We start from the raw sequence: 27,056 nt of genomic DNA, 5'->3' as shown, positions 1-27,056 counted from the left end.
TGTTTTCCTTTTTTGCATATTGCGCTTTTTTCTTATCTTTTTAACGAAATATATTTTATGTAAGTTTTCCGGATGAGACTTATAGTTAAGTCAAATGATTTTCGGCGACTGAATGAGTTATAATCGTTTTTCTTTACAATGATTCCTGTTGAAAAATTAACGGAAACACCAAATATATATGGTATAACAGAAATGCCTTGTTTATGTGACGTTTACCATATTTAGAATATGCAAATAATTATTCACAAAGAGGTGATTAGTCTTTTAAAGTAAAACATCAACTGCTTTGTACTTATTGCCTTTCTTTGCGGCGGTGACAATGCGGTAGTATTAGTGGCATACTGGCCCGCGTATTCTGTGATATGACAAAGCACCATCAAGGTCATTCATACACAATGGGCAACAATAGCGTATTGACGTGAACAGTATAAAGGGTAAATAATCCCTCGCCGGAGAAAGCTGGAAAAAGCGAAGGCGCATTTCGTCGAATGAAGCAAGAAAAAGTGTTAACCACAACTTTATATGATCGGCAGTGTCGTAGTTTGTTTTGATGACTTATGTAACACAGTATTTGATATAAAACTGTTTTTTACGACGTTAAGGTGAGGTCGTGGTTAGGCTTTAACAATTGCTTCCTGGTGATTAACTAATTAATGTTGCTTTTTGTTGTGTTTAACTTTTATTAGTGTATCAGCAAAACGTGAAAACGTGACGGTACTAATCTACACAAATTTTGAGACTATCTGGGCCTACAAAATCAATGGCTGGCGTTAAAACCTTTCAAGTGTGATACAGCGTAATATTGTAATACTTCATCAATCTCAAATCAAGCTACCTCACTCTGTTTTTTTATACAAGAAAGACGGTTGAATAAACAGATCAGTTAGTCAAATATATACACGAGTTCTGAAGATATGACACTTTTGATGGACATCGTTGCCTTCATAAAATGCGCTAAAATAAGCAATGTCACATTTTACTGTATCTAGCAGTTGTATACAATACTATTAGCGCCAAGGCCTATTACCCCTCTACAACTATCTTTACTATACCTGTGCAGCAAATTAAGATAAGAGTGTACTCTGAAACATCTAAGATCGATGTTTGACAACGTTAGGTTACATAAAATTATATTTGTTAACATATTTAGTATACTAGAAAATTAGCGCGAGTTAGATGATAAAATGCACCACTTTAACAGTAATGGTGCTTTCTTGGGTTCCTCTAAATCAGGGGACAGAAGTAAAATATAATTTTCTTACCAGCTGTTCAGCAACAAACTAAACAGTTGGACTCTCTAGAAATTCACCGACCCAGTCAATCTAACCGCAAATTTATCAGGGGTGAAAGATTTTCAGATATGACGTCATGAAGTTATGCTATACCAAGACGTCTTAAACGTGTAACCTTGTGATATCTGAGCTGAAATTTAGATGTCGTCCAAACTTGTTTTACCGGACGCCGTTTCGGAATGTAGCGGCTTACATTTATCACTGTCGTGAGGTCAATGGAATATTTTGAAGTTTTTAGAGGTAAATGAGTAAGTAACAATAACATCGTATATTATCGCAAGTGAACCTATAGCTCTGTATTACAAATAATATATATCAAGAAGAGAAATGTACCATGTCGAAGTGAGTATAAATCAAAATAAATTCGTTTTCAAGTGTAATGGTTTTTGAGTAGCAACTGTACTTAGTAAGTCACTTAGTATAACACTTTGTAATGCAAAAGCGTTTAAAGAAGCAACTTTAAATGCCGTTGGTTTCGATAACAAAGGTATATCAGAGCTTGCCATAAATTTGGTGATTTGAATTGTGAGATTTCGGTGTTAAAATTGGCAAGGTCAGTTGTGAAGAGCGGTATATGAAAGAAAGGCTGTCGATTACGCTGCTTTTGAGAGTGGTGATTAGTGATTTTGCCTGATCAAAAATTCCTAGCAAGCAAGGGCTCGCACTCTCCGCCACCATCCTATTTACGCGTAATAGCCGAACAAGAATGTCATGGTGCATATCATGGCGCCTCCTGCAATGTTAACGATGGTTCCGGGTATCGGCTTCTCGCTAATATCGACCAGCGTCGGCTCAGACTGTTCCTTCTTGTCACTCGAATCTTCTAAGCCGCAGAACAGGTTCAGGGCTTTTCGCCATATTGACTTTTTCGGTTGCTCTGTGTGAAACGTGAGACAGGTTAATCGCGAACTATATCGTTGTCGCCTATGAATCTTTGCCTCCATATTACCTTTTTGCTATCTATATATGGCTCCGGGTTGTATTTACTTTGAAATGAATGGAATATTCATTATAAAGAACGTCATAGCTAATAAATGTTAATTTTAATTTGTGGAAAGTTTTTAGAATACCTTACGTGCTAGTTTACCAAATAAAAAATATCTTCGAGGCTTATGGACAAGTAAACATTTACTGACAGAAAAACATTTTATTTGGTTGAAGTTCGTTTCAGGCGTTTTAGGACGGTCAGCACCGGATTGTGATTTGAATTACAATTAAGAGTAAGATGTTTCACAACATCGTCGGTTAAAAAAACAGTCCGTTAAATATAGCTTTGCTTACAATTTCGTGACAGACTTCATATAAACACCTTCTCAATCTGTCAATCTGTGTGTCACGCACATCACTTTGGCCTCGTGAGGAGATTGTAAAGTTTGTCGCAGAACTTCTATGTGGCTTTGGTTCTGATAACCCAGTGATTCTCAACTTTTTATGCACCCCGACAGGAGTTTTCTTTCAGTATTTTACTGAAATGTCATTAGAAATGGACTGGAACAATAGAATCAAGTTAAAACATGAAGGAAAATGTCATTTGATATAATGGTCTCTAATCATACACAAATAGTTGTAACAAGAAGCTTACCAATTTACCAAAAATCCGATTCTTAAAAACTCTTAAATACCTTTTGGCCCCATTGATCATTAGAAATGGCCTATAGGGCACCGCGGCAACCCGGTTGAGAACCACTGTGATAACTATTGCCTTGCGTAAAAATAACAACACTGTCATTTCAACCAACCCTTCGTTGTCTCCGGTTCCATTTGTTCTACATTTCCGCCAGACGGCGCCTCTGCATCGCCGTTTACCGGAGCGTCGTTGTCGTCTGTGCAGACTTTGTTGCTGAAACCAGTAACCTCTGCACTTTCCCCGTTGCCGCGTTCAATTGGTTTGTCCATGTCGATTCGTGGCTCTTTGCTGAAGCGTGTTGACCAGGTTAGTCTGTACAGCTAAAGGCAACAAAGTAAAAAATTTTTAAACATGCTTATTTTGGAGAGTTTGATGATCCCATTTTTCTGTTGTGTAAGGTCCCGTTTTGTGCTTATATTAGCACAACAATATGACGGGTTTCGATTTGTGATTATTAATTATTACTTTTCGATCTAAATATATTTATGTGGTTAGGTTTTTATGGCAGTGTTTCTTGACCTTTTAGTGTCCACCGCCTAACACAAACGTCTAAATTAACCATTTAAAAAAAGGATAAGTTATGGCCTAAAATAAATTAATTAGTAGTTAAGTATTTACATTCAAATGAACATTAAAAACGTAAACAATCGATAGGCTGGATACTTTTTGTTATTCAGCGTTCAAAGATGACACTTCAAAACAAACCCCTCTAAGGTTGTCAAATTACTCATTTAACAACTGAAACGTTTAAAACAATTCAGTGGCCAAGTGTATTCTGTGGCCAAGGTCTTCTGCAGTCGTTCTGTCGCAACGATAACGTCATACACACATAGGACACCAGGTGCTTGGTAAAGGCTTACCAAAATCAGTCAGCCTAACCGGATTCTAGTGCAAGAAAGGCCCAACTAGAAAAACAATTCAGCCTGATAGATTTCAGAAAGCCCTTTCAAAGGAATCTGATTTTACCCGTTTAAAATAATACTCACAGCTTAGGAACCACTGGTTTATAGCTTATACGTGCATTCTTAAAAGTTTTCTTTGGAGGCTACGCTCACCTGAGCGACAGACATTTAAGTACTGTATATCAAAAATTTCTCATACCTACAACAGGTTAATTATAGTATGTTACTTTATCTTACTCTTTCTGGTTCGATGGCCGGTGTGCAAAGGGACACGACAATCGCAACGATGGCGGTTATTGTGGCCAGGATCATAGCAAAGTAGAGGTAGTGCACCTGGTAACGACAAAGATGATGCATTTCTGAGAAAGTGCTTAAAATATCACAATCTAACACAATAAGTCACAGGCCGTGAATCACTAAACATTCTTTGTCGCTTCAACCTGTATATCAGGCTGGCACTTTAAACACCATATGACCTTGGCGAATTAAACATGTTAGAAATTATGATGACGATAAAAATAAATTGGCTACACTTGAGTACCATTACGAAATGCATACTGATCAAAAGACATCATGAATGTTTAAAAACATAAAAAAATTCTTAATTATAAATTATATTATAATAACTTACAGACCTTTTATATCAGCGTGGCGTTTAAACCACCATTCAACCTATTAGCGAATTACAAATAATATATATCAAGAAGAGAAATGTACCATGTCGAAGTGAGTATAAATCAAAAGAAATTCGTTTTCAAGTGTAATGGTTTTTGAGTAGTAATCAAAAGAAAAATGAGTTTTGAGTATTAATCAAAAGAAAATTAGATCTGAAGTGTCGTGATTTCGGTTTACGAAAATAACTTACTTTGTATAGAACAGCGGGTCTAAATTCCGCTTCACCGCATAGTGGCGCACCGTAGGCGAAGTCCATGATCATTCGGGTGAGACCAACCACAAGACCACACATCAACGACCAGAAAGCGCCCTTGAAAGATTCAAGTTGTTTTTACAAGGTATCGCCATCAGTTTTACTTTTGGTTAACGTCGCCGATTCAGTTTATCCTATTGAATTATTTGACACGAGTGTCAGCCGAAAACGCTTGGTTAACGACAACAGTGTATTTCTGGGAGTTACATAAACGACAGGAAATCCACTTGCTTTTCATATTAGGTGAATGACACACTTCCATCGCAAATGTTTTCAAGTTGTATATTGTTTTTTTTGTTGAAACAATGAAAATAACGTCTACTTCAGCCCGGGTAAATCCTTGTGGAACTGCATGGTTGCTACAATCAGAGTGCGTTGCAAGTACTTGACTTTTTAGGAAGAACTTTGAAACGAAATAAGATGAGCTTTGCGGTAAATAGTGCAATCAAGGGTCAAGCTAAACACCGTCAGTATGTAGCAAGATTCCCAGGACCCCTGACTACCAGTGGCTGACCCTCCAAACAACTGAACTATGCATATTTAGTTAATCTTCCTACTATAAGGCCAACATCACAAAACGAGGACAAATCATGTAAATGATCGTGTATTCTGATCAAAACAATTACAGCAAAAAGGGATAAAACAACCTTAACTAGTGTTAAGCCAATATATCTGACCCTGGTAGTATCGACAAATACACCTACCGGCTCGTTGATGCGCGACCAGAAGATTCCAAGCACAAAAACGACCATGATAGGCGGGCCGAGGTAGCTGGTAATGGACTGGATGTAGTCAAAGAGCTGGCCTCCGGCCGCCGCTTGAACGACCGGCACCCACGCTATGCTCACCCCAACCATGAACAGAATAAACAGTCTGCGGAAAATGGTTAATCATATAATGCTTTTCTTTCGCCTTCTTTGTGATGCCTGAGAGCTTCAACGTTTAATAGCTTTAGTTTTTGTATATACTTTGAATTGGCTGGAAGCATTTTGCTTTTTATTTTCGCAGCAAAGTGCTGTCTGGTACGTTTTAGGGCAGGGGTTCCCAACCTGTGGTACGCGTACCACCAGTGGTACGCGAAGGTTTTTTAAGTGGTACGCGAGTAGCTTCCGTTGTTTTTACAAAAACCTGGATTTACAACTTTATATTTTGTTGGTCTGTTTTAAAAAAAAAATCCTAAAGCCTATTCAATGTTACGTAATTATTCCTGTTGTTTCGTACCATTACGATCTTCAAAAGACAGGTCATATCAATTGTCGACAAGGAGCACAGTTGCTTTGTAAAGCGTACAACGCTGTTGAACGTACAACGCTGTTGTTTAAATATGTCAAACGATTGCTCTCGATAGAGATCATCTACTGATTTATAGCTTAATTTACAAATAGCATTGAATTGCTAGTTGTAAGCTAAAAATAGGCAAAAATATGATTCGATCAAAATAGTTGTTCTACAACAGTGGATCTTAACCGGGGGCGCCAAGCAAATCTTAGGGGGGCGCAAGCTTTATTCCAATATTTAACTTTTTATAATGTTTTATCAGAGTTCCATATTGCTTTAGTTACTAAATCTGCTTGTATGCTATCTTATGCATAACATCAAAATTAAACATGTTTAGAAAAGAAACTAAAGAAAAACGATCATAATTTAGCCATTTGCGAATTTTGGGGCTGTGCCTATTCAGAACAGTATGATATGGTTGAAAAAGATCTAAGTTGTGCAGCCTGCCACCCTCTACACATACTGTGTTTTGCCAATTTTTACAACAAAACTACAAAAAATTTTGCGCTTTGCGCAAACTACGAACAACTTTTTGCGCATTACTAATTGGGGGAAACTTCGACTTTATTGCGCCAATTTGTAATGTTATTTGCAGTATATAGCATTTGCATTGTGTACCATCAACCCCGGTTTCAATTTTTGCAACATGTTTGTCAAAATTAGCTCGAAAACCAATAAATCGAGCTCGAGCAGCTTTTGTGTGTCTCGAAAATTAAGGTTTAGCCAATACAAACCAAATAAACGCAATTTCGTTCGCGCTTCACACTACAAATTTCCTTTATTATTGTTGTTTAATATCTAAGGGGGGCGCAAGGCACAGAACAATTACCACAGGGGGGTGCGGTAGAAAAAAGGTGAAGAACCACTGTTATAGAAGAAGTGGTACGCGTGGCGTAAGAAAACGTCCAAGTGGTACGGTATTGGAAAAAAGTTGGAAACCCCTGTTTTAGGGGTATGAGTCAACATGCTCGCGGTATGCCTTGAGAGTCGTTAACAGTAAAACGTTGAGTAAAAATTGATATCCACGCTTTCATATCCAATGGCCTAAACTTTAGCGGTTAATACCGAGAGGTGTCTACTGTCCATGTTAACTAAATCTTGCTATTAGTTGGTGTTTATCAGCAAAAACGTCCCAAACGACCCCACAAAACAATTTTAATAGGTGTTAAGTTCCAACGACACACTTTTTGAATCAGAAAACACTTTTAACTTGAACGCCATCGGACACCGCGATTTGCAATGCAATTTTGAGGTTTTCATTCAACTTACAGCCAGTGGTTTTTCGTCATAAGCCTCAATGCCGGTCTTTGTTGCCTTGGGCATTAGATGGGCAGGCAAGATAAGGCAACGGGATGCCGAGAAAAGGTTACGCGTTTTAATACGGTATGTGGAATGTGTTTTTCTCTCCTTCTCGTCTTTTTGCACCGCGTTTTTAGGTCGACTTGCATTAAGCCAAAAAACTGCCTAGCATAGCATTATCAGTGGCATCGACGTCGCCAGCTAAACAACTATTTTTGTATTACATTTAGTTTAAGGAAATTTCTCTGTTTTGACGATGTGTTATTTTGTCTCAAAACTGATGGAATCAGGTATATGACTAAAAAGAACACTTTTCATACATTTTTTTATTTAATTTATATAAAAAAAACCTCGAGGGGAAAAAATATGTAAAAATAGGCCTACATTGTCCAATGGAAAATGCTTTATTCTGCTCACCAATCGGTCGCTTTTACCAAACAAACGTACAAGGTGCTGTTGTTTATTGTCTCACTTTACAATGGTGTCACTATAAAAACGTAGCAACATATAAAGGATATGTAAAAGGACATATCTTTATGTAACCCAAAACCATTGGCAGCAGGTTTCTGCTAGTCGAGCACTGTTCCGCTAAGGCGTATATAAACAAGCAAAACTTGAAGTTTACTCAGTTTTCAAACTTTGAGTTTTATTTGTTTAAACATATAAAGGAAGACTGAAATCAACAAAAACAACTTTCCCCGGCGCAATTATTTCACCTCCCAACGATCATGAGTTCCCATTCCGTCGCGTTCCTCCTCATTTTCTTCCAGAGGTCGCAGGTGAAGAGTGTCGATGCGCTGTTGAATACGGACGTCAGTGATGACATCAGAGCTGCCATCATAACGGCCAACAGCAAACCTGAGCGCCAAGGTTTATATATCAATACAGAAACCAGATCAAAGAACTGGTTTGTTGTTCCATCAGAGCAGTGCTTCTCAACCTGTTTTTCACGGCGAAAAGTTGTTTGCGAACAAAACAAGACATTAGCATAAAAAGTTTGTAGTTTTCCTAAATTATTATGAGCCTTGTTATCGTATTTTGCCCACAGTGTTCTCAATTTTTTTTAGAAATCTAGCTGTAGACCAATCTTAACAAATCTAACGATGTGAACTGCTGCAGTGGGCGACCTAGCCAAATCAAACTGCGACCCAGGTTTAGGTCGGGACCCATAGGTTGAGAAACACTGCTTTAGAGCATATATACAAACTATGCATTGGTAATTAGTAACAATTCAATGTTTTACAAATAATGAAAATAACATTGACAAAAACAACACTTGATTAAACTTGAAAATGACATGTTAGGTTATACTGCAAAACCAAATATCATGATTCCTAAAAATATGCCATAGATAATCTTCGTTCTAAACCCACCAAGCAGGCTAAATATTGCAATGGTCTATTACAGTGCTTCTGAAGTTTTTTTTATGAGTTGTTGCCCCCTGCTTACGGTTTGGAAATATTCGTCATGATACGTCATAAGGTTGATCTTCGAAATCATAATATATCACAATATTGAGGTAAACTGGTTAATAAATAAAATATTATATGCTCGTGGCACCCCGAATACTGCACCGTGGCCACAATTGGGGGTAGGGGGGCAGGTTCACATTTAGGAAACGATGGCCTATTAGATTCCAGTAGGTTACAGTCGAATAAAAGTTATCAATTTTAACTAGAAGTTATCATTTTTTAAAAACTTTAAAACATTTAAAAATAGATCGTTTTAATTTCTAGCGACCAAATGTCGCTGAATTTACCTTTTAATCCAGTTGGCATGATTTCCAGCACCAGTTTGGGATAGGCCACGTTTGAGCAGCCAACCGAGTTACCGCAATACTTCATGCATTCCTCTGGCGTTGCACAAGCTACCGCATCTGCAAAAACAAGACACGCTTGAAAGCCACTATCGCTACTTGTTTGCGAAAAATAAAGATCTGTGTTTACAGTCAATGAAACAAACACAGTCTCCTATTATAATTACTGTTCAAGAACAAAACAAAAAAAATGTTAATAAAAAAAAAGAAATATTTTATTGAACCACAAATTAAATTTCCATTGATTGGATGTCTGATTGGTTTGCCTTTCCGAAACCGTTATCCAATATTTTGTGCAAAATGTACGGCCGTACGATCTGATACCAAAGTATGGCATTTCTATACATAAGCAAAATTAATCAATACAGGTGGATTTATGTGATTTTTTTCTACCTTCACGTCACTGCATAGAAACGTGACGAGCAAATAGTATGGTTGAAAAGAAAGCAAAGAGATGTATTATTTGGTCAGACCATATTTTTTTGCCTCTTTAATATATCAATAATCTCCGCATTTTAACAACACAGACTTCTTCCTCATCATCCAAAACCATAGAAATGTCATTACGAAATTTTTTGGGGCTGATTTTCGTCATAATTTAAGTGACATTTAATAGTTTTTACCTGTGAATACGACTCTGCTGACCATTCCGACCATAACCATCATATACATTGGAAGGATCTTCATGATCCCAGCTGCTACACAGCCGCCTTTGGCATGGGAGAGGTTCTTTGCCGCCAATGTGCGCTGCACGATCACCTGTCATACAGTTCAGACAATTAGGACCGGTAATTTTAACCTACAATGGCACCGTAGAAAACAAACCTAGAAGTTTTTAGATAGAACTAAACCTATAAGATCCATCATGCCCAATATGAAGCCCTGTTCTCCTTTGGTATTAAAAACTCGGATAACCCTGTTTTCTTTTGCGATGCATTAGAAACTGTAGCACTTGTTTTAACTTTCTCTGCAAGTGGACAGGGCTTTGTTGAAACCCAGTCTAAGCAAGTCCCGAATGCCAATGCTATATTTTGCCTTCCTGCTAAATCATCGCTTTCTAACATGCGTTTTATCACGCTTCTCCTCTATCACATTTATTTCGTTGTGTCCTTTTATTCATAAATATATTAATTAATAAAAACGGCAAAAAAGTTTTTCGACCGATAATTTAACGTTGCATAGTCCAAGTCCTGCCTTAAATTAATGTAAACACGACTACCTTTTTGCGTTCGAAGAATCTGTGATTTGTAGCCAGATTATGTTGTTATTGTATCAGGCATGATGAAATAACTTAGGTTTTACATTCTCTAATTATAGAACACACTTTTCTCACTAGCAGAAATATTACCTGGTCTGTGCACCAGTACCACGTTGCCAAAATCGTAAGACCGATGGTGAGGCCTGGCCAGGGTAGATCCCCCGTTATAGGATTTCGCAGCACGTTAAAGGAATCGGCTCTCGGCAAGCCGCAAGTCGTTCCATTGGGTCGAATGGCGGGGATGGCTTGCATGTAAGCGACTTGTAGGCCCTCGTAGCCCCCGACCCTAATGAATGCTGAACAAGGATTACAATATGAAAGATGAAGTATGTGAACTGTTTTCTTAGGGGATGAGAAGAAGGGGGAAGTTGCTTTGGAGAAGGAGAACTTGGGTTATTTATCTTAATTTTTGCACATAGAACACTTTGCTTGCTATATTTTGCGTATTTGTTATGTTTGTAGTAGGTTTGAACGTTTACTTTTATTAATTTTTTTTAAACAATTGAACGTTTACTTGTATAACAACGATTTGACTTGGAATTGACTTGCTCTAATTATGACTTGACAAGGACTTGTTCTTTTACAAATGACTTTACTATAGGTCTTAAGTCTTTTCAAATTGCCATGTTTACAATACTGCTAAACACCAACCCAATGCCATCATCACAATAGCCCCGCCGATCATAATGAAGGTCTGCGCAGTGTCGGTGTAGATGACGGCCGCCAGCCCTCCCGTTACAGTGTACAGGGCCGTGATGGCAAGCAAGATTACCATGGCTACGTATAGGTTCCATCCCAGCGCTTCTTGGATAAAAATGGCACCAGCAAAAAGATCAGCCTGTAAATACATCGAGATAAACAAGTTGCAAAAACTATATGTTTTGGTATTGGGATTTCCTTTGTAATCTTGATGGTTTGGATTCTTTTCGGCATGCAAAACTGCTGCACGATTCAAAATAATTTCTAAATATGAACTCATTGTTTTGTGGATAGAGCTCTCAATTGTGTCAGTCAATTCCCAGGTTTATAGTGAATAAAGCAAAAAAACCTAAAGTTAAACCAACGAAATAGTTAGCTAAACTCCAAGAATGTTAAAATGGCGAAAACTAAAGAATTTGCATCACTGACCGTAGTGGTCTGTAAGGTCAAAATTAATAAATAAATTGGTTACACTTGCTTGTTACACCAACACTACATAGCTACCAAGTAAAGACCTCGGGTCATAGACCCCGATATAAGCGCTCGGTGGCCTCGGTCGATTAACCCTGGTATTCTGCAATATAACTTCAACCTTTTCCATAGATTTGGTTAAAAGTGTTAACGTTTTGTCTGCCTAAGTTTTGTTTTACGAGCCACTATCTTACCTTGTTATGATATACTGTTCAAATACATGTAACTATTTTGAAATTCGGATTGAACTATCTCAGTCCCCAAATTAAAAGCATATATAAGATGTGTACCCACCGAAACTTTAGTGAATATGTATAGCAGCAATGAAAGCACGGACAAATAGACTTGGATCCTTTCGCCGCCGAATCTCTTTTGGAGGTAAGCCGGCATCGTCACCACACCCGCAGCAATGTAAACCGGCGCAAAAATCCACCCGAGGAACACAAGTGTGAGCATTGCCTGGCAAAAAGACAAAATACCTACGAAGCTCGGAATATATATTTTGCTTCGTCGTTACAAGTTTTTAACAATGAAATCTCAGGCTGCTTCCCAAAGTCATATCTCATCCTTATTTCCTCGCTTCGTGGATTTTCTAACTTTTTCTTTGTTTGCTGATTTGTGGAATATGTTAAACCGAAGGGTATATACAACTGTCCTATTATATAACAAGTGGCAGGAACAAAACTGTATCCTGCGATGAGTTAGAACTTTGGCCATTCAGGGTAACGTCGTTCAGCCTATATTTACTCCTAAAATAATTCACAAACTTGTATTACTGTGAGCTGGTGCGTATACGAAAAGCTTCAGATGACAGTTGAACGTGAAGGAGTTAAGGTTCGAAATATAAAAGCAACTTACATTCCACTCAAAAGCGCCGACTGCAATCCCAGCCGCCGCCCCAGTGCCAGCCAATCCCACGAAATGCCCGCTGCCGATGTTACTGCTGAACAGAGAGGCACCCACCGGGAACCAGGTGATGTTTCTTCCAGCAAGAAAGAACCCGTCGACGTTGCTTCGGTCGGTTTTGTACATTGCCTGTGATGTGAAATCGTGTTAACGATGAGAAATTGACTTGAAGGCTACGGCGAATGACGTTCGTCGTACACACTACAATACAACGTATAGCTCTGTCTTTTTGGCACGATTTATGTGATGAAATGGCGCTAGGTGATTTTAATTCAACTTGGTGCCCTTGAAAAATCCTATTTTATGATATTACGCAACAAACGAAAAGGTTGATTTGCGTTGTTGCCCTTGAGGTATATAGCCTATGACAGCTCTACTAAACATGTGTCTAAAATTTATTTTTGCGAATTGCTGCCAGTCTGCAATGTATGTTTTGTAAAGTTTTGTAAATCATATAAGAGCCAGCACGAATTTAACTTAGTTGGGACAAAAAACATGTTTATCGAATCGGTTGGGAATTTTTGTTTATTGTTTTGCACTGGTGCAGTTACAATTCGCAAAAACATAGTCTTTTGGGGGGCATGACCTTGTCCCCGCCCTGGATCCGACCCTAAGCGACTTATTAGCAACTTTTGCGACTCATCGTTCAGCAGTAAAAAGTCCAAACATAACTTACCCACAACCCGACGGCCAGCACGAATACGAAATAAACTCCGATGACCGCCAGATCGGCAGGGGCTAGGCCCCCCGCGCTTGGCAGGCTTCCAACAGGTGTTGTGCCAGTCACCATCGAATCAACTGATGGGGCCGTTGTAGCCATTTTTGGATGTTGTCGAGGTCACACTCTTTTATCGACTTTGTTTCAACTATAATATCATTTACAAATAATATACTTGTTAAAGTTTTTGAGCTTAATCTGTACATTAATGCTGGAGATATTTGAAGAAACAAGGTAAATTCCTGGAACTGTACCTTGTTTAATACTTATAAATTCAATTTCGTAGAAATTGCTTTCACTTGCATTTTAAAAACTGATTTTAATAAGGCTTATATAGCTTCCTTGCGTAAAAAATCGACCATTCCTCGAGTCTCTTTACCAGCATAATGCCACAAATACGCAGCTAAATCACCTTGGACGCGCCTACAGCTTTTTACACCAGTTTTGTTTTTTGTCGGTGCCGTCAACACTTCAAAAAATGATGATTTCACCTTACCGCAAATCCGTTCTCTGTAAAGACTTAAACTTCTTGTCTGACTGGTTTAACTTACGTGAACTGCTATACTTGTTTATTTGCGGTTATTTGGTCTTGCTACGTTTTCCTACCGCTGCGCTTTCTTAGCTTGCTGAATAATTATTATTTTGAAAGTTTAAGTCTAAGTATTTGGCATGAATATAGCTGCAGCTAAAAGTTTGGTCGAAATTTTTACTGATAGTCTCTCTGTAATTTATATACTTCATATATAAGTCCGTGTCCATGTATTTGAAAAAAGAAACTACAGACTTACAATTAAACTATGGCTTTAATTTCGCTCATGGGCGTCTGTGTTGGTAAACTATCACCTTAAGCTGCAGCTACAAACCTGCAATGATGTTGTCCATCATGTCATCTTTTAGCGATGCTTATCTGTTAATCACAGATTGCGAGCCCCTTGGCGGTGTCAACAGACCACTTGACCGAAAACCTCAGTATGCAGTTTATGATATTACAGTTTTGTAACTACAAATCCGCTATAGTGCGCTATTTTGAGGATGCACTAATACAGACCAACAACATGAATATTGTAAGATAATGTCTAAGTGTCAAATAATTTTTCAATATTTCGCAAAATGCGTGGCCATTATAATTATTCCTTTAATTGCACATTAGTAGGTTCGCCATACGTTTGTAGTTTGATTTTATTGCGTTTTGACTTCGAACGCAACGTAAACTTTGCTTTTCTTTAAAAAATGTGGGCACACCAAAAGCATCTAACACTTATGCTAGCCATACATACAAAACTATTGATTTCATATTATTTAACATAACAAATCCGATGACTTTCTCGTAACGCAATGTTTGACGTTGTAATCTACAATGATCGTGGCACCTGAAGCGGTCTTGGCACTTAAAGTCCTGTATAAACCTCTTACAACCTCTTCGCCAGTGCGCAATTGCCTACCTTTGCTTTTGGTCGGATAGCAGTATTGAATACAGAATGATTTTATTGTTTTTTTAGTTTACGGCAGTGTTTCTCAACCTTTTTCGCGGTGACAGAAAAACTATTCGGTACTAATAACAGTAAAGCATAGGTGACCCTATTCTCTTTACTGAACTTTTGTAAGCTAAAAGCAAACTAAAACACAAACAAGATAACAACAATAATAAATTAAATATAAAAATAATTAGCCATGCTTTCTTAAACCCTCTTTCTTAAAATTTTTATTTTTTTTCTAAATTTTATGGACATCTCGTTTAAAAAAATTACCTTGAGATCTACTGAACTGCATTTTTTAAATCAAGCCAAATCAATCGGCGGCTCACTTTTGTTTCGCAACTTATAGGTTAAAACACCGGTTTACTGGCTTTAACGTGACTTCGGATTTCAATTTCACGTAAAAATGAGCTTTTCGTTTCAGAATTTTTTTGGTAATTAAACCCGAACCTGAGTTTTAAATTCATGCTTTAAATTGCGACATATCACAACTCAATTGTTAGGCACTAAATGAAAATAGAAAGGTGCAAAAGCCTGCTAAACAACTAACAATAGCAATCCGCCTCATTAATTTAAAAACCAAACCAACAATATTAGATCTGACAAAGACCTTTTCGTTAGCTCTACAAACAAACGAATATTTTACTTGTCAAACCTCACTTCAAAAGGCGCTAAATCGGGTCCCTTTGGCACCAGTCGATCCTTTCTGATGCCAACAAAGGGCTTGAACACAGTAGGATATAATCGTATTTACTGCACAGTTTTATTTCGATTCATCTCGCACTTATTCACGTCGCAGCTTGCCCGTATTGTCAAACCTAAACTGTTGACAGACTTTGGCATGCTAGTCCAACTCTAAAAACGGCTAAAATTACCCATGCCAATTATTTCTCATGGTTAAAGAAACGTCGCCAGAGTATTTCAACCATCTGTGTTTTATCTCTTGTTCAAATTAATCTGCATAAGGCTGTACTATTTTTAGCGCATCGACCCCAATTTTATTTACATAATGTAATTCACCAAAATCAACAATCCAAATTAAATGCAAAGCGATTAGATGAGACAAAAGTAAGGGCGGATATACCAACTTAGTTTGACCATTTCCTAATGCTTCGAATCTTGCCAACTCACCTCTTTGACAATATTTTAAAATGTTATTGGTTTTATGGAAGGTTTGGCCTACCTCTGTCATCACTTGCAACAAACACAGAAAGGTCTGCTTCGTGATTTCGTTTTGTACAAAACTTTTTAAACGTTTTCCACGTGATCTGCCACCTTTGACGTTTAATTCTCACTCTTTAAACAGTTTGCCGGTTTTCTGTAGATTTAACCGCAGAAAGCACGAGCTCTTCTACTATAGGACAAAGTCAGCATCTGCGCAGGTGTTGGCCGTTTTTTCTAGGGTTTCATTTCTGAAATTCAATTCCCCCCTCTCTCGTTTAAACAGTTTCGCAGCTGCTTTTCGGGGACAAGAGAGACTTAACCGCAGCAGACAAAAACAAGTTTTTCACGTGGATGCGCAAGTAGGCCAGCAGGTTCGCCGCGCCAAAGGGAGAAAAAACAAAAACAACAGGGTTTACTTGAGTTTGAGGGCTCTCGTACCGTCACGTTCACCGAACTGCAAGAACACGCCGTCCACGGTATTTTGGTAAATGTGCAACATGCAGACACTTTGAAACAGAATTTAATATCCGATATTTCAGATAAAAAGAACTGCCGATGTGATATCAAACTATGTCATCAGTCCATTGCGGTAGTCACAAAAGCAAATTGATCAATTGGAAACGTACAAACGTAATGCTGTTCATTGTGTTATAAGAAAACAATTTCTTAGCGAAGAAAAATTCAGTTGTCTTAATTGTTAATATACTTTTCTCTAAAACGAATCTTGATTTGATTGGTTATATTTTCAGTTTCAACATAGCGATTTTTACATGCAGTGACACTATTTAACCATCTTTTTGGGGCTCGCTTGTAAAAAGAGTCGGGGTAGCGTTCCCTATAAGTTGCGCAAATACGCAAATCGTCAGACGATTGTAAGCATATTGCTTGTAGAATTAACTATCTAAATTTAGCAATAAACGTAAACAAAATGTACAAAGATTGTAAAAGCATAAAAAACGATGAAGTGCCTCGTGTTTTGGTCAAACTTCATAAAAATTAATAAATTGTGAATTTTCGTAACATATTTAGCACTCTGCTAACTCAGCCTTAAATTAGTCATGCTCACTAAAGCAAACACTTGCTCAGTACAAAAAATAGCACAGCTGGAGAACTGTTAGAGGGTTAAACTTCAATATATTTCGCGTGGCCTGTCGTTTTGCGACAATATAGATGAAAGCAGCGAAGCTGGTAAAATGTCTCCAACAACAACGAGCTATACATTCACAAAATCTGTCGTATTTTCATCTCCAGTCGTTTTAGCGAGTAGCGGAGTCCTCGAAACCAATTGACTCCGTCAGCATAGGTTGTCTGTGATGGACCGTAATAAAACCCGTTTGGATTTGCGGAATGACAATTCGTTGACCAGCTTCCTCCCTTGAAAGTTTTTGCACAATTCCCTCCGTATGTATCCTGATCCCTGTCTTTGGTTGAAAATTTCGTGCCGTTCGGTTGCATTCCCTCGCCTTGGGAAACAGGTTAAATATCCGATAATGCTAAAGATGCACACACATATGCTGTGTGCTAACAACTGTGAACTAGCCCTTCTGAGGCTGCTTTTTGACCAACGATAATACACCGAAAGCCATCGCCGACTTGATGCAAACAGGGCAGGATAGAAAAACAACTAGCCTGCAGTAAGGTTCGAACTCACGACTACTGGCCATACCGGGACCGTTGGTAGGGCGATGATCGACAGGTTCGGTGAGTCAAATGTCTTTCGGTGTACAGGTCATATATGCATTTAGAATTAAATACGTTAACGATGAATGTTTGTTATATTATTACATACCTGTACCGCGATTTTACTTTTAAAGGCAAAAAACAGGAAATATACTTTAAAAACCACAAACAATTTTTTAAATGTCAGGTTAAACTAATAATTAATACGGAGATTTTTCAAAAGATTAAGATGCTTTTGATCTATTTTCGAAGACACGATATGAAGGTGATTTCATAGATTTGTTTCAATTGTCAAACAATTGATACCGGTTCTACAATGGTATGTTTACAATTTACCCTGGATAACTGTTACCTGAGGTTCCAGAGTAGTCTCCCCTGCTGAGACGATACCCCAAACTGGGACCAACAGAAAACATACTGCATAAAATTAAATGCACGTTATGGAATATATAAGTATGGGCTCTGGGCAGCGTATAGTAACACTATATATAGATACACTAATATGAGTGATATGAACGATTTTGGAAAGGCTCTTGAACATACACGAATATTTGATTAGAAACAACGCAAAAGTCCTTTGTTACTATTCACCAGGGCGGCGCAAAACAACTCGAGTCTAACTCCAGTCAGTCAAATTTACTGGCTCAGATGTGTTCTGCTCTGACGTCATGGCCTTATGTATTCCAACCATCCCCGTAACCAAAATAGGCTGGATATACAGGCATTCACTCACAGTGTCATATAACTAACCCACAATAGCCATTCTTTGGATTACAGAAGAATGTTTGAAGGTCATGTGGACCTGCTTTCGCTTGCAGTTCAATAGAAACGGTTTAAACTATATCAAATCGTTTTCTATGAATGATAACAAGAAATGTTCTTGCCTGTATAGAGCATAACGAGTCGCATTGTCAAAGTCCTCCATGTCCACTCGCATTTCGTATCTTCCACTAGTGGTAATCTGGTGCAGCTTTTCAAGGCCTTATGATTACAAAAATAAACTATTATTTAGTTATGTTCAAATACATTTTACTTAATTTTAATTATGTTCAAATATATTTAATTAAAATGCGCTAACATTTTGTGGTATACCGTGATGTTAGAGTATAATCAAAGTTACGTCCTAGCTATAAAACTATAGTACCATTAATAAACCTGGGGCTATTGTCCATCTCGTGCGAAAAAATACAACTAAAATATTAGTCTGAATACACTATAACAATAAAGAGATTTAAAAAAAAACATTTTTTACCTTAATTAATTTACTTAACGCCGCTCCAGACCGTTGTGGACCGTTCCGTTTTTTAACGTTTGACTATACCTTATTTCTCTACTTCGTATTTCATTAAACCTTAAGGAGAAGTTTACTTAAAGTATACCTAGCCAAAACTCGCCATCCAATTTTCCGAATCCATTCACATAATCATCCCAGCCTCGATCGAAATCCTCTGATCCGTCTTTGCGCTTTTGAAACACCTATGTATAAAGTTCAGGACAAAACACTCATAATTCTGTACAATAGCTAAATGAATCTAGATGCATTTTACAACATGTGCCATGTCTTCGTTTTGCTTTCGCGAATGTCATACGTATTCGAGAAATTCGCTTAGAACCAACCCCATAATCTAACCGTCTAAAACTAATGCAATCGGCGACCCAACGATATCAAAAGGCGAACCAATTTGTACGTATATGTTAAAAACAATACTTTGAACCTCTATTGTGCGTTTTAATTTAATAATATAAACATTTTGATGAAAGATACACTCACATGTGTATTCAACACCTGTAATCTAGCCCTTCTGATATTGAATTTGATTACAGTCTTTCTGTACTTACCAGCCACCCACCGCCGTCGGTCACCAAGTCACAATACACCTGCACTCCCGAGCGTCCTCCAGCGAACGGATATATGGTGTAAACTCCACCACTGTCGTCGCTGTAGCGCGGCAAAACGTCGCGACAGCTGCGCGGATTAATGGCACCTAAGAAAGTTAAGAATTAACGAACTTACCAAGCCTATAGTAATGGCTTTCACTTTTAAACTTGTCCAGTTTTCAGTTGAAATTGCATTAGGAAATTATAAATTAAACAATTATAATAGATTGTGTCTATGCTTGGTCGCAATTAATTTTACGATATTGGTTTATCACAAATATGAAGTTGATTTACTAACGCTGTGTTCTTTCCAGTTGTGCTTGCAACTGTTCAAAACTGTCTAGAGACGGTCCGTCGTCTTCACAAACGCATTGAGTGGTGTCACCTTTAGTCCCCTTTAATCCCTGATGTCCCTTTTCGCCCTTGGGGCCTGGCAAAAAGCAAAATGTTTATTCTGTTAAGTCCGCCAATAAACATGTAAATGGAATGTCATACCTCTGGAAATAAGGTGTTAGAAGTTTTACATTTACATCATAGTTTTAATCATAGTCCTTGCTGGGGAAATATTTTTATAGCAACAGGTTCTACAGAAAGAAAAAAGACAGTCTTTTAGTAATTTTAGCGACACGCCATCTATAGGTTACAGCTCCAACTAAGTGATTCATTAAAAAATCTGCTAAATGTAGCATACCTGAACTATGTATTAGATTATGACTCAGATTAAACCTGCTAAATTAGCAAACACGATAATCTGCTTTGAAACACATTGGTTTAAAATTAAAAATAAGATCTTAAAAATGTAAATGGCAAAAGATCGTGACTTTTCGTTCAGACACCCATTTGCGAAAATCATTATACCAGCTGCGACAATTCAAAAAACAGTCACCTAAATTTGGTTGCAAATAATCACAAAGCGGCTGGCCTCAAAATTCACATAAGATTAAGGTAAATGACACCAGAAAAGTTTTTTTTTTCATAACAATTATACCTCGTTTTCCACTTCGACCTAGTACGTGGCTAGAAGCGGTCGAAAACCCTCCATTGTTGTTGTTGTTGTTGTTGTAGTTTGCCCCACACTGCAGATTCAGAGAGCAGCCATCCAAGTTAACTTGGTTTCCAAATGACAATCGCCCAAATCCAAAAAGCGGCAACAAAATAAGTGCAAATCTCATCGAGAATAGTTCGCAAAGACTCTTGGTAAAACTGAATTGCTAGCTGCTAAACTGAGAATGAACAAACCAACACTAAGCATTCATCTGTGAAAACCGACACAAAGTTTTGTGTGAAAGTTTCTAACTGAGAGTCACGTTTGAACAAAGGCAAAGTTTTTGGCACAAACATGTTTTGAGCTTTTTTTCGCCCTCCGGGTTTAACAAGGTTGTATTTTGTGCATACAACAATTATTCATCATTAAAGGTCAGACTTAAAATACGAGTTGCTACTGTAAGCGGCTGTGTAAATTATTTGTATTCACAGCAATATCTTTACAACTCTTAACTACACAAGTATAGGGCATCTATAAAATTATGGGTCTTTAAACTAATGATGTCATGAAATCGCTTGTTTAAAACTAAATAAAATGGGTAAGCAAAACATAATCATTAAGCTCCGATATTTTACTTTTATGTAAGTTAAAACAATGTGACAAGTTTATTTATAGTATATATTTATCGAAGAAAGGAAATGATCAAGTCACTTTTAATGTTCCCACAGGAAAAAAACATTTATACTTTACATCATTGCTTCCCAGCCGGAGGCGTGCCAGGGTATTTTGCGCCCGGGGGCAAACTATTATATTGGCGCCCCCTCCTCCATGTTTAATCATATTTTCTATTACATTAACATATTATACTGACTTTATACGGAAAAACAATTCAAGTTTTAATAGAACATTGCATTTAAAGAAGAAGCAGCCTCATTTCGGCCCCCTGTACCTTGGCGTTCGGGGACATACGTACCCCACTTATTGCATTATCAGTAAGTAGCATTTATGCAACAGTGTAACAAATGCGTCACATTTAAATGTATTGTGCCGATTAACTATTTCAGTATACCTACGCCAGTAGTAAAGATGCAGGTTTTATGTAACTGTTATCTTATTTTCATTTAGTTTGAAATTATTGCTACACAAGGGTTAATGTAATTTATTTGAACTCTCTAATTTTGTTTGATTTTTTTTTATAGTGACATATCGCATTGTGAAATATCAACTTATCTCATTGTAACATATGACAAATCGTTTGGTCAATATCGTTGTGGGTCGCAAACAAAACTTAAAAAAAAAAAAAAGTAGATCGGTGAAACTTGCATTAAAAAGGTTGGGAAGCACGGCTTTACATGACAACAAAAAGATCAGCCCTTTGTAATTAACTTCAGCTGAACCGTTGTTCAAAATTATCAAAACCACCATTTATAAGCGAAAGTTAAGGCGATTATAATAGACTTATACTCTCAGGGAAACATCAAAGACGCAGACTATTTGTCCGTAATTCCACGGCACCGATTTACTTTACATCAAGACATGGATTCGTTAGGCGCCTGATTTTGGGAGAAATGCATGTACACTGGTGCCGACGGGTTTTGCGGTATGTTTTGGAATGTGTATGCTACGTCAATGTTTACGGGAAGCCATGACGTTCGACCAATAGTAATATACAGAGTGCAGGCATCGGACATCCAGTGTGGCGAAAGAAGCGGGCAAGACGTGATAGGTTAAAGGCAAGAAAACAACCGCATTCAGTGACGTCTCGCTTTGACGGCGAATGATCCATAACGGTTTCTACCTGCACAGGCGTGTTGGGTTTCGCACGGGTGGCAATATATTGCCATTGTAGCGTTCTCGGGGACATCTTGCGCTATTTCCAGAAGGAAATTGTTATTCAAGGAATTATTGGATTTACGGCAGAGATTTTGGTGAAATGTCAACACCGTATCACACGCAGTCCAATGACGACATTGAACTTATAGGGTTTAAAAAAGAGGGGTTGCAATAATCGAATCACGCAGCAAACTTAAGGAATCAATTCAAGATGCAAACATACAAAGAAAAAACAGCAACACGAAGCACTAAGCTGACCATCAATACATGGAGAAAAATTTATTAAAATATTTTTTGTTACACCTGTGTTTGTACAGTTGTAACGTGAAGACGATTTCATAATGTTGGCGATTTAAATTGACATTAAACGACTACAGATTTCGTCTAACTCTGAATTGAATAAATGCGTCACGAATTTATTGAAATCTACTTGAGAGTGTTCACCTAAATCGAAAATTAAGTACAAGTTGTGAATAAGCACAATGCTATCCGACCAATCAAAGTATACGTTCTGGCACCGTTGACGCAAATCCATTTTGTGGTCTTCACTTTTTCTCGGTATATGATGTTCCTTAGTTATAATGTGTTAACGTCAAACTCCGGTACTCGACTTCGACCTTTAAAATAAGGGTTTCATCTTACACGTCTAAGTCAAAAGTAATTTCGCAAAACACGCGTATTAACTGTGATAAACCAAAGTAACCCGGTTGTTATCGAAAATCTATCGTTGTTTTGCAAAGGCAGATTGAAGCGCGCATTAAATTCCGGCAATATAAAGGTATAGTCAACCTTTGGTATGAAGACCATGTTGTTTTCACATCTTTAGATTGGCAACGAAAATTTAAATGTAGAATGAAACTTGAAATAACTCTTCTTCCGTAACAATATGTTACTATGTTGTACACTGTGAGTAGAAAATATATATTTTCTCATTACATTTTAGTTCGAATATTTAATTTCTGTAATCTGATTTTGAGGTGTTTGTTGCTCATCGAAATGTGTGAACCGGCAACCCTTTAATAGAAATTGATGAGTATACAGGAGAAAAAACACAATCTATAGTCTGAAACACATATTTCAGGCGATTTGTAAGATAGGCATCGGCGAGACAAATCTCGGCCACTATATTTCGTCTGTCGTCGCCGCGGTTGGATTTTCGCAACAGAGGAGTGATATTAGGGCCGGATTATTTCGGTAAAAAAACTTGTGACCTGCGAAATCCTCGCGGCTTCTGGAATACCTGCCAATGACGCAGCACACCCTGATCAAATATTGGCTAAAGATTGGCCAATACAAGTATATGGATTAATATAGGCAGATAAGCTTGGTTTCCAGCACCCTTGTCAAATATGCTGAAATGTAAAAAAATTACATTCTCAATACTGAAATCCCTCCATATTCAACTTACCTTAAGTTCGAAATGCGAAACTGGTCTTGGTAGTTTTAGAATTAATGCCGTCGTAAACATTTACCCTTCAGGAAATGCTTTTCATAATATTTTTGCCGCATTTTGTCAACGTTTGGCGCCGCTGCCTGTTGTACAACGCGTTTTTCTTTTCTACTTTTGAACAAACGGGAAAGTTTACACCGGCTGCAATATGTTTAAGGGATTTAAACCGGATTTAGAAGCGGTAAGGGAAGCCCTCAATCGGCCTATACTGCAGCAACGCGGTGCACAAAATAGCCGACCCTATTTGAGCGGCGCAATTTCGAAAGGCTAAATCCCGGATTTCGGTGCGGAAATCCCGGGTCCCTTTGAACGGCGACAATTGAACTTCTCCGAGGCGTCTCAGCTGGTCGGCCATGTGTGTTTACGGATATCGCGCGGTGCGATCTTTCGTCGAAGGCTCCAATTCCGTCTCGCGGATTGAAACCTGACGCGGCACATCCGCAATAACGCGGCTCGGCTTACTGGGGTTGGCGGGAGCCACGCCCGGCATGCAACTACAGTGACGCCCGATTTTGCTAAGTCGACTGTTTTGCTAAGCTTTCGGTAGGAACCTTTTACTTTCGATTGCGGTCAGTGTTCTTTGCAAAGTTCGTCACTATGTTGCCTGCAAAGCTTGTGGAATTGGGAGAAAAATTGGCGCGGTAAGACCTGCTTCTCGACCGTTTACCGAATCAGATTTCTGAAAAGATTTTGCGATAAACCCGAACACAGTGCATAAACATTGTCAATTCATGAAAACACGCGTAGAACAAAAAAGATCGTACTCATCGTTTCATGTTTTATTATTTAATTATATGTAGGTTATACGTTGTTTATTTGAAAAAGGGATCAAAGTCCATGAACTCTTATAGAGGTAACTACACTAGAAGGTTTACAAACTACAACTTATATATGATAACCAAGGACAAAGGTGAAAAACAGTGATAAAATATTTGGTCGAGTGCAGAGTGCATTTCTGTAACACGATATACTTCAACCAGTATATCAACAAAAATGCACAGCAGGTCGGCCAAACGAGCTTTTGTGAACATTCTCCAAAGTCAAAACAAGGCTATCGCGGAAAGCTTCCGACCATTAGCGGCCGCCAGCAAAGTCAGCTGGCCATTTATCCTGCAAATTGCGAGGGCATTACTTGCCGCTCCTCGACTCTATCTGGTGCCTGTCAAAATGCCAAGTCGCAGCCTGTAATTTGTTTGTGTTGAAACGCGCGGTCGCAAGTCGGTATCTTATGACGACGCCCACCATAATGCCCATCGCGCGTCAAAATGTTGTTCTTTGCGCTTTTATCTCCGCGCTCCTGCATTCCTTGGCGCGAATTTGCAGCACGCAGCGGTCGCGAATTGTTTGTGTTCTCTTGCCTTTGCCCGACGCCGCCCTCGAAATTACGGAGTCCCGAGCCTCATTGCTGCACGCTTTTAATAAAGTGCACCGATTTTTTGCTTCTGGCCAGACACGGGGCGTTTTTAAAGAAAACCACCAAATAGCGTTTATTTTGTATCACGTTTCGCCTCCGGGAACATTACCGATGTTTTTCGACTTTAAGCCCCTGTTTTTCGAATTTGAACCTTTTGTGTTCGACTTTGAACCTTGTAATTTTACTGCAGTAAGTGCGATATTCCTCTTCAATATCACCACATCGCCGTGGACAAAGTATCCCTGTGGGTTTCGATTAATACTTGAATTTTTTGACATTTTTGAAATAGTAGTACTACAAAAAAGATTCTGTTTTAATGAAATAGTACTACTAGAAAAAAGATTGTGTGATTGATGGAATAGCATGCGTGACGTATAGGTATGTTCGATTATAACATTTATTTCGATATCCGATAGCCTAGTTCTGAAAAAAACAACACAAGGGTTACATAACGTTAATAGCTATGCCTTATTGTCTCCTGTTTAAAATTTTGTCAAAATGTTTAACATTAGCCAAAACTTAGATTACCGAGTAAAGTTAGAACACGAAACCAATTTAAAAATACAACGATCAGATCTAGCCGCTGCCATACATAAATAGATATTAATCGGCTTAGCATGTTCCAAGTAAACTGAACGAGGCCTTTACGATTTGCCTAATTTAGTGGTTGCAGTAGCCATAAGCACTGCTTGAATCGATCAATTCAAATTTATATGGAAATATAGAGTTGAGATATTATTTTTGAAATTCGGGTTATAACGCTTGCCGGATGCATGCATGCATCTAAATATGATTAGCCTTAACTTTATTGCAATTTTCCTGCGAAGGTCAGACATTAATTCAACCATAGCGATCAAGTGTTACTCCAATACGTATTTTCAGACGAGCTAACAAAGAAAGAAAAATTAAACCAAGGATTTTTGTTAGCCAAAACCCTGGAGTGCCACTGTTTTTTTTTGTTTTTTTTAGTTGAAACTAAATTTTCAGTAAAAAACTATAAATCACTAATACTGTACTTGAAATGAGTCGTAACTTTGCAAGATAATTTAGGAATCCCGTAAAATTCGCAATTAAGTTCTATATTGTTTAAAATAATTGCCTATATACCTTTATTTTTTCATCAAAATGAAACCAAATTAAATATGACAGTACGTAAAATTGGCGATTGAGTTCAAGTTGGCCAGTTTACATTCCATGTTACTTAAAATTCGCGAAGTTTTATTGTCTAAATAAAGTACGTATATACCTTTAGTTTTTAATCAAAATTTCGAGTTTTGTGTAGGGAAAAAAAAATCGCTCAAACCAAACCAACTATGACAGTACGTAAAATTCGAGTTCAAGTTGGCCAGTTAACATTCCCCCTGACAGCTGACGATCCCAATTACCGCTTCGTTCCAGATGGCCGCTATGTTGTTTTTACCCAGAAACACCACAACAGGGCCGATTATTAGCTGCGATCTTGATATACACACGCGCGTGGCAATAACGCGATAAACGCCAGTCGAATGACGTCACTAGGGCGTCAAACGGGCGTTTTCGAATAAAATAACAAACTCTAACGTCGAACGGTCTGCGAAATATCGCTGAACGCCGACATCTCGAGCGCCGGTGAAAGACGTTTTGTAAGCGGGGGCGGGAATTGTATATAACCGGTCGACGTGTCCACACGCATCGTCATTCTGAAAAGACGCCCATGCGATCTGGTTGCGCTGCTCGAAGGAAAATTGATTTCTTGCATATATAGGCGCACCCAGTCGCTGCTGCCCCTCTGCGAAGGGCAATACACTGGGGCTATTGTTGAATGTGTGGTAAGACTTAGTAGCTATAGGGGCCCGATTACAAATTGTTGTCTCGTGTTTGAAGCGTTGTTTCGCTACTGAGTTCAGCGTCTGGGGCGAAGCGGAAGACGATACGAAAATTGCCGAGAACTTTACTTTAGTCACTGACCTTTCCGAGATAATCGAGCAACCGGGAGATTGTCGT

General features: G+C 38.3%; 2 protein-coding genes across 3 annotated transcripts; both read right to left on the bottom strand.

Moving 5' to 3' along the window:
- Positions 1-1,692: 1,692 nt before the first annotated feature.
- Positions 1,693-13,329, bottom strand: LOC146145470 (sodium/glucose cotransporter 1-like). 2 transcript variants are annotated; one of them, XM_083389572.1, is made up of 13 exons: positions 13,153-13,329; positions 12,429-12,605; positions 11,865-12,029; positions 11,052-11,238; positions 10,491-10,696; positions 9,766-9,901; positions 9,086-9,202; positions 8,043-8,184; positions 5,454-5,622; positions 4,687-4,806; positions 4,059-4,154; positions 3,032-3,239; positions 1,693-2,169 (listed from the first exon to the last, which is right to left on the bottom strand). In XM_083389572.1, exons 1-13 carry the CDS (start codon positions 13,294-13,296, stop codon positions 1,976-1,978), a joined length of 2,061 nt encoding a protein of 686 aa, XP_083245698.1. In that variant the 5' UTR covers positions 13,297-13,329; the 3' UTR covers positions 1,693-1,975. The 2 variants fall into 2 exon arrangements, with proteins under 2 accessions (XP_083245698.1, XP_083245699.1); XM_083389573.1 differs by having other exon boundaries at positions 3,071-3,239.
- A 3,631-nt stretch (positions 13,330-16,960) lies between these two features.
- On the bottom strand, positions 16,961-20,563 carry LOC146145469 (microfibril-associated glycoprotein 4-like). The gene is made up of 7 exons (XM_083390577.1): positions 20,380-20,563; positions 19,690-19,821; positions 19,353-19,498; positions 18,893-18,989; positions 18,398-18,494; positions 17,866-17,930; positions 16,961-17,296 (listed from the first exon to the last, which is right to left on the bottom strand). The coding sequence occupies exons 1-7, from the start codon at positions 20,561-20,563 to the stop codon at positions 17,055-17,057; spliced, it is 963 nt and encodes a 320-aa protein (XP_083246703.1). The 3' UTR covers positions 16,961-17,054.
- Positions 20,564-27,056: the final 6,493 nt, after the last annotated feature.

Source organism: Ascidiella aspersa, chromosome 5 (assembly GCF_963924565.1).
Source record: "Ascidiella aspersa chromosome 5, kaAscAspe10.2, whole genome shotgun sequence".
Taxonomy (NCBI): Eukaryota; Metazoa; Chordata; class Ascidiacea; order Phlebobranchia; family Ascidiidae; genus Ascidiella; species Ascidiella aspersa.
Note: the sequence above shows the minus strand (reverse complement) of the source record. Positions and strands in the feature narration are given on the sequence as shown.

What these genes read in the sequence shown, in the direction of transcription:
- LOC146145470 (XM_083389572.1), bottom strand. Translation starts at nt 13,296, where the DNA reads ATGGCTACAACGGCCCCATCAGTTGATTCGATGGTGACTGGCACAACA. An exon ending in TGCTGGCCGTCGGGTTGTGG is followed by an intron (nt 12,606 to 13,152) that starts GTAAGTTATGTT and finishes TTCACATCACAG; the next exon opens with GCAATGTACAAAACCGACCG. An exon ending in GAACTCATGATCGTTGGGAG is followed by an intron (nt 5,623 to 8,042) that starts GTGAAATAATTG and finishes CATTTTCCGCAG; the next exon opens with ACTGTTTATTCTGTTCATGG.
- LOC146145469 (XM_083390577.1), bottom strand. Translation starts at nt 20,563, where the DNA reads ATGAGATTTGCACTTATTTTGTTGCCGCTTTTTGGATTTGGGCGATTG. An exon ending in ACTCGTTATGCTCTATACAG is followed by an intron (nt 17,931 to 18,397) that starts GCAAGAACATTT and finishes AATTTTATGCAG; the next exon opens with TATGTTTTCTGTTGGTCCCA. An exon ending in AGACTACTCTGGAACCTCAG is followed by an intron (nt 17,297 to 17,865) that starts GTAACAGTTATC and finishes CTGTTTCCCAAG; the next exon opens with GCGAGGGAATGCAACCGAAC.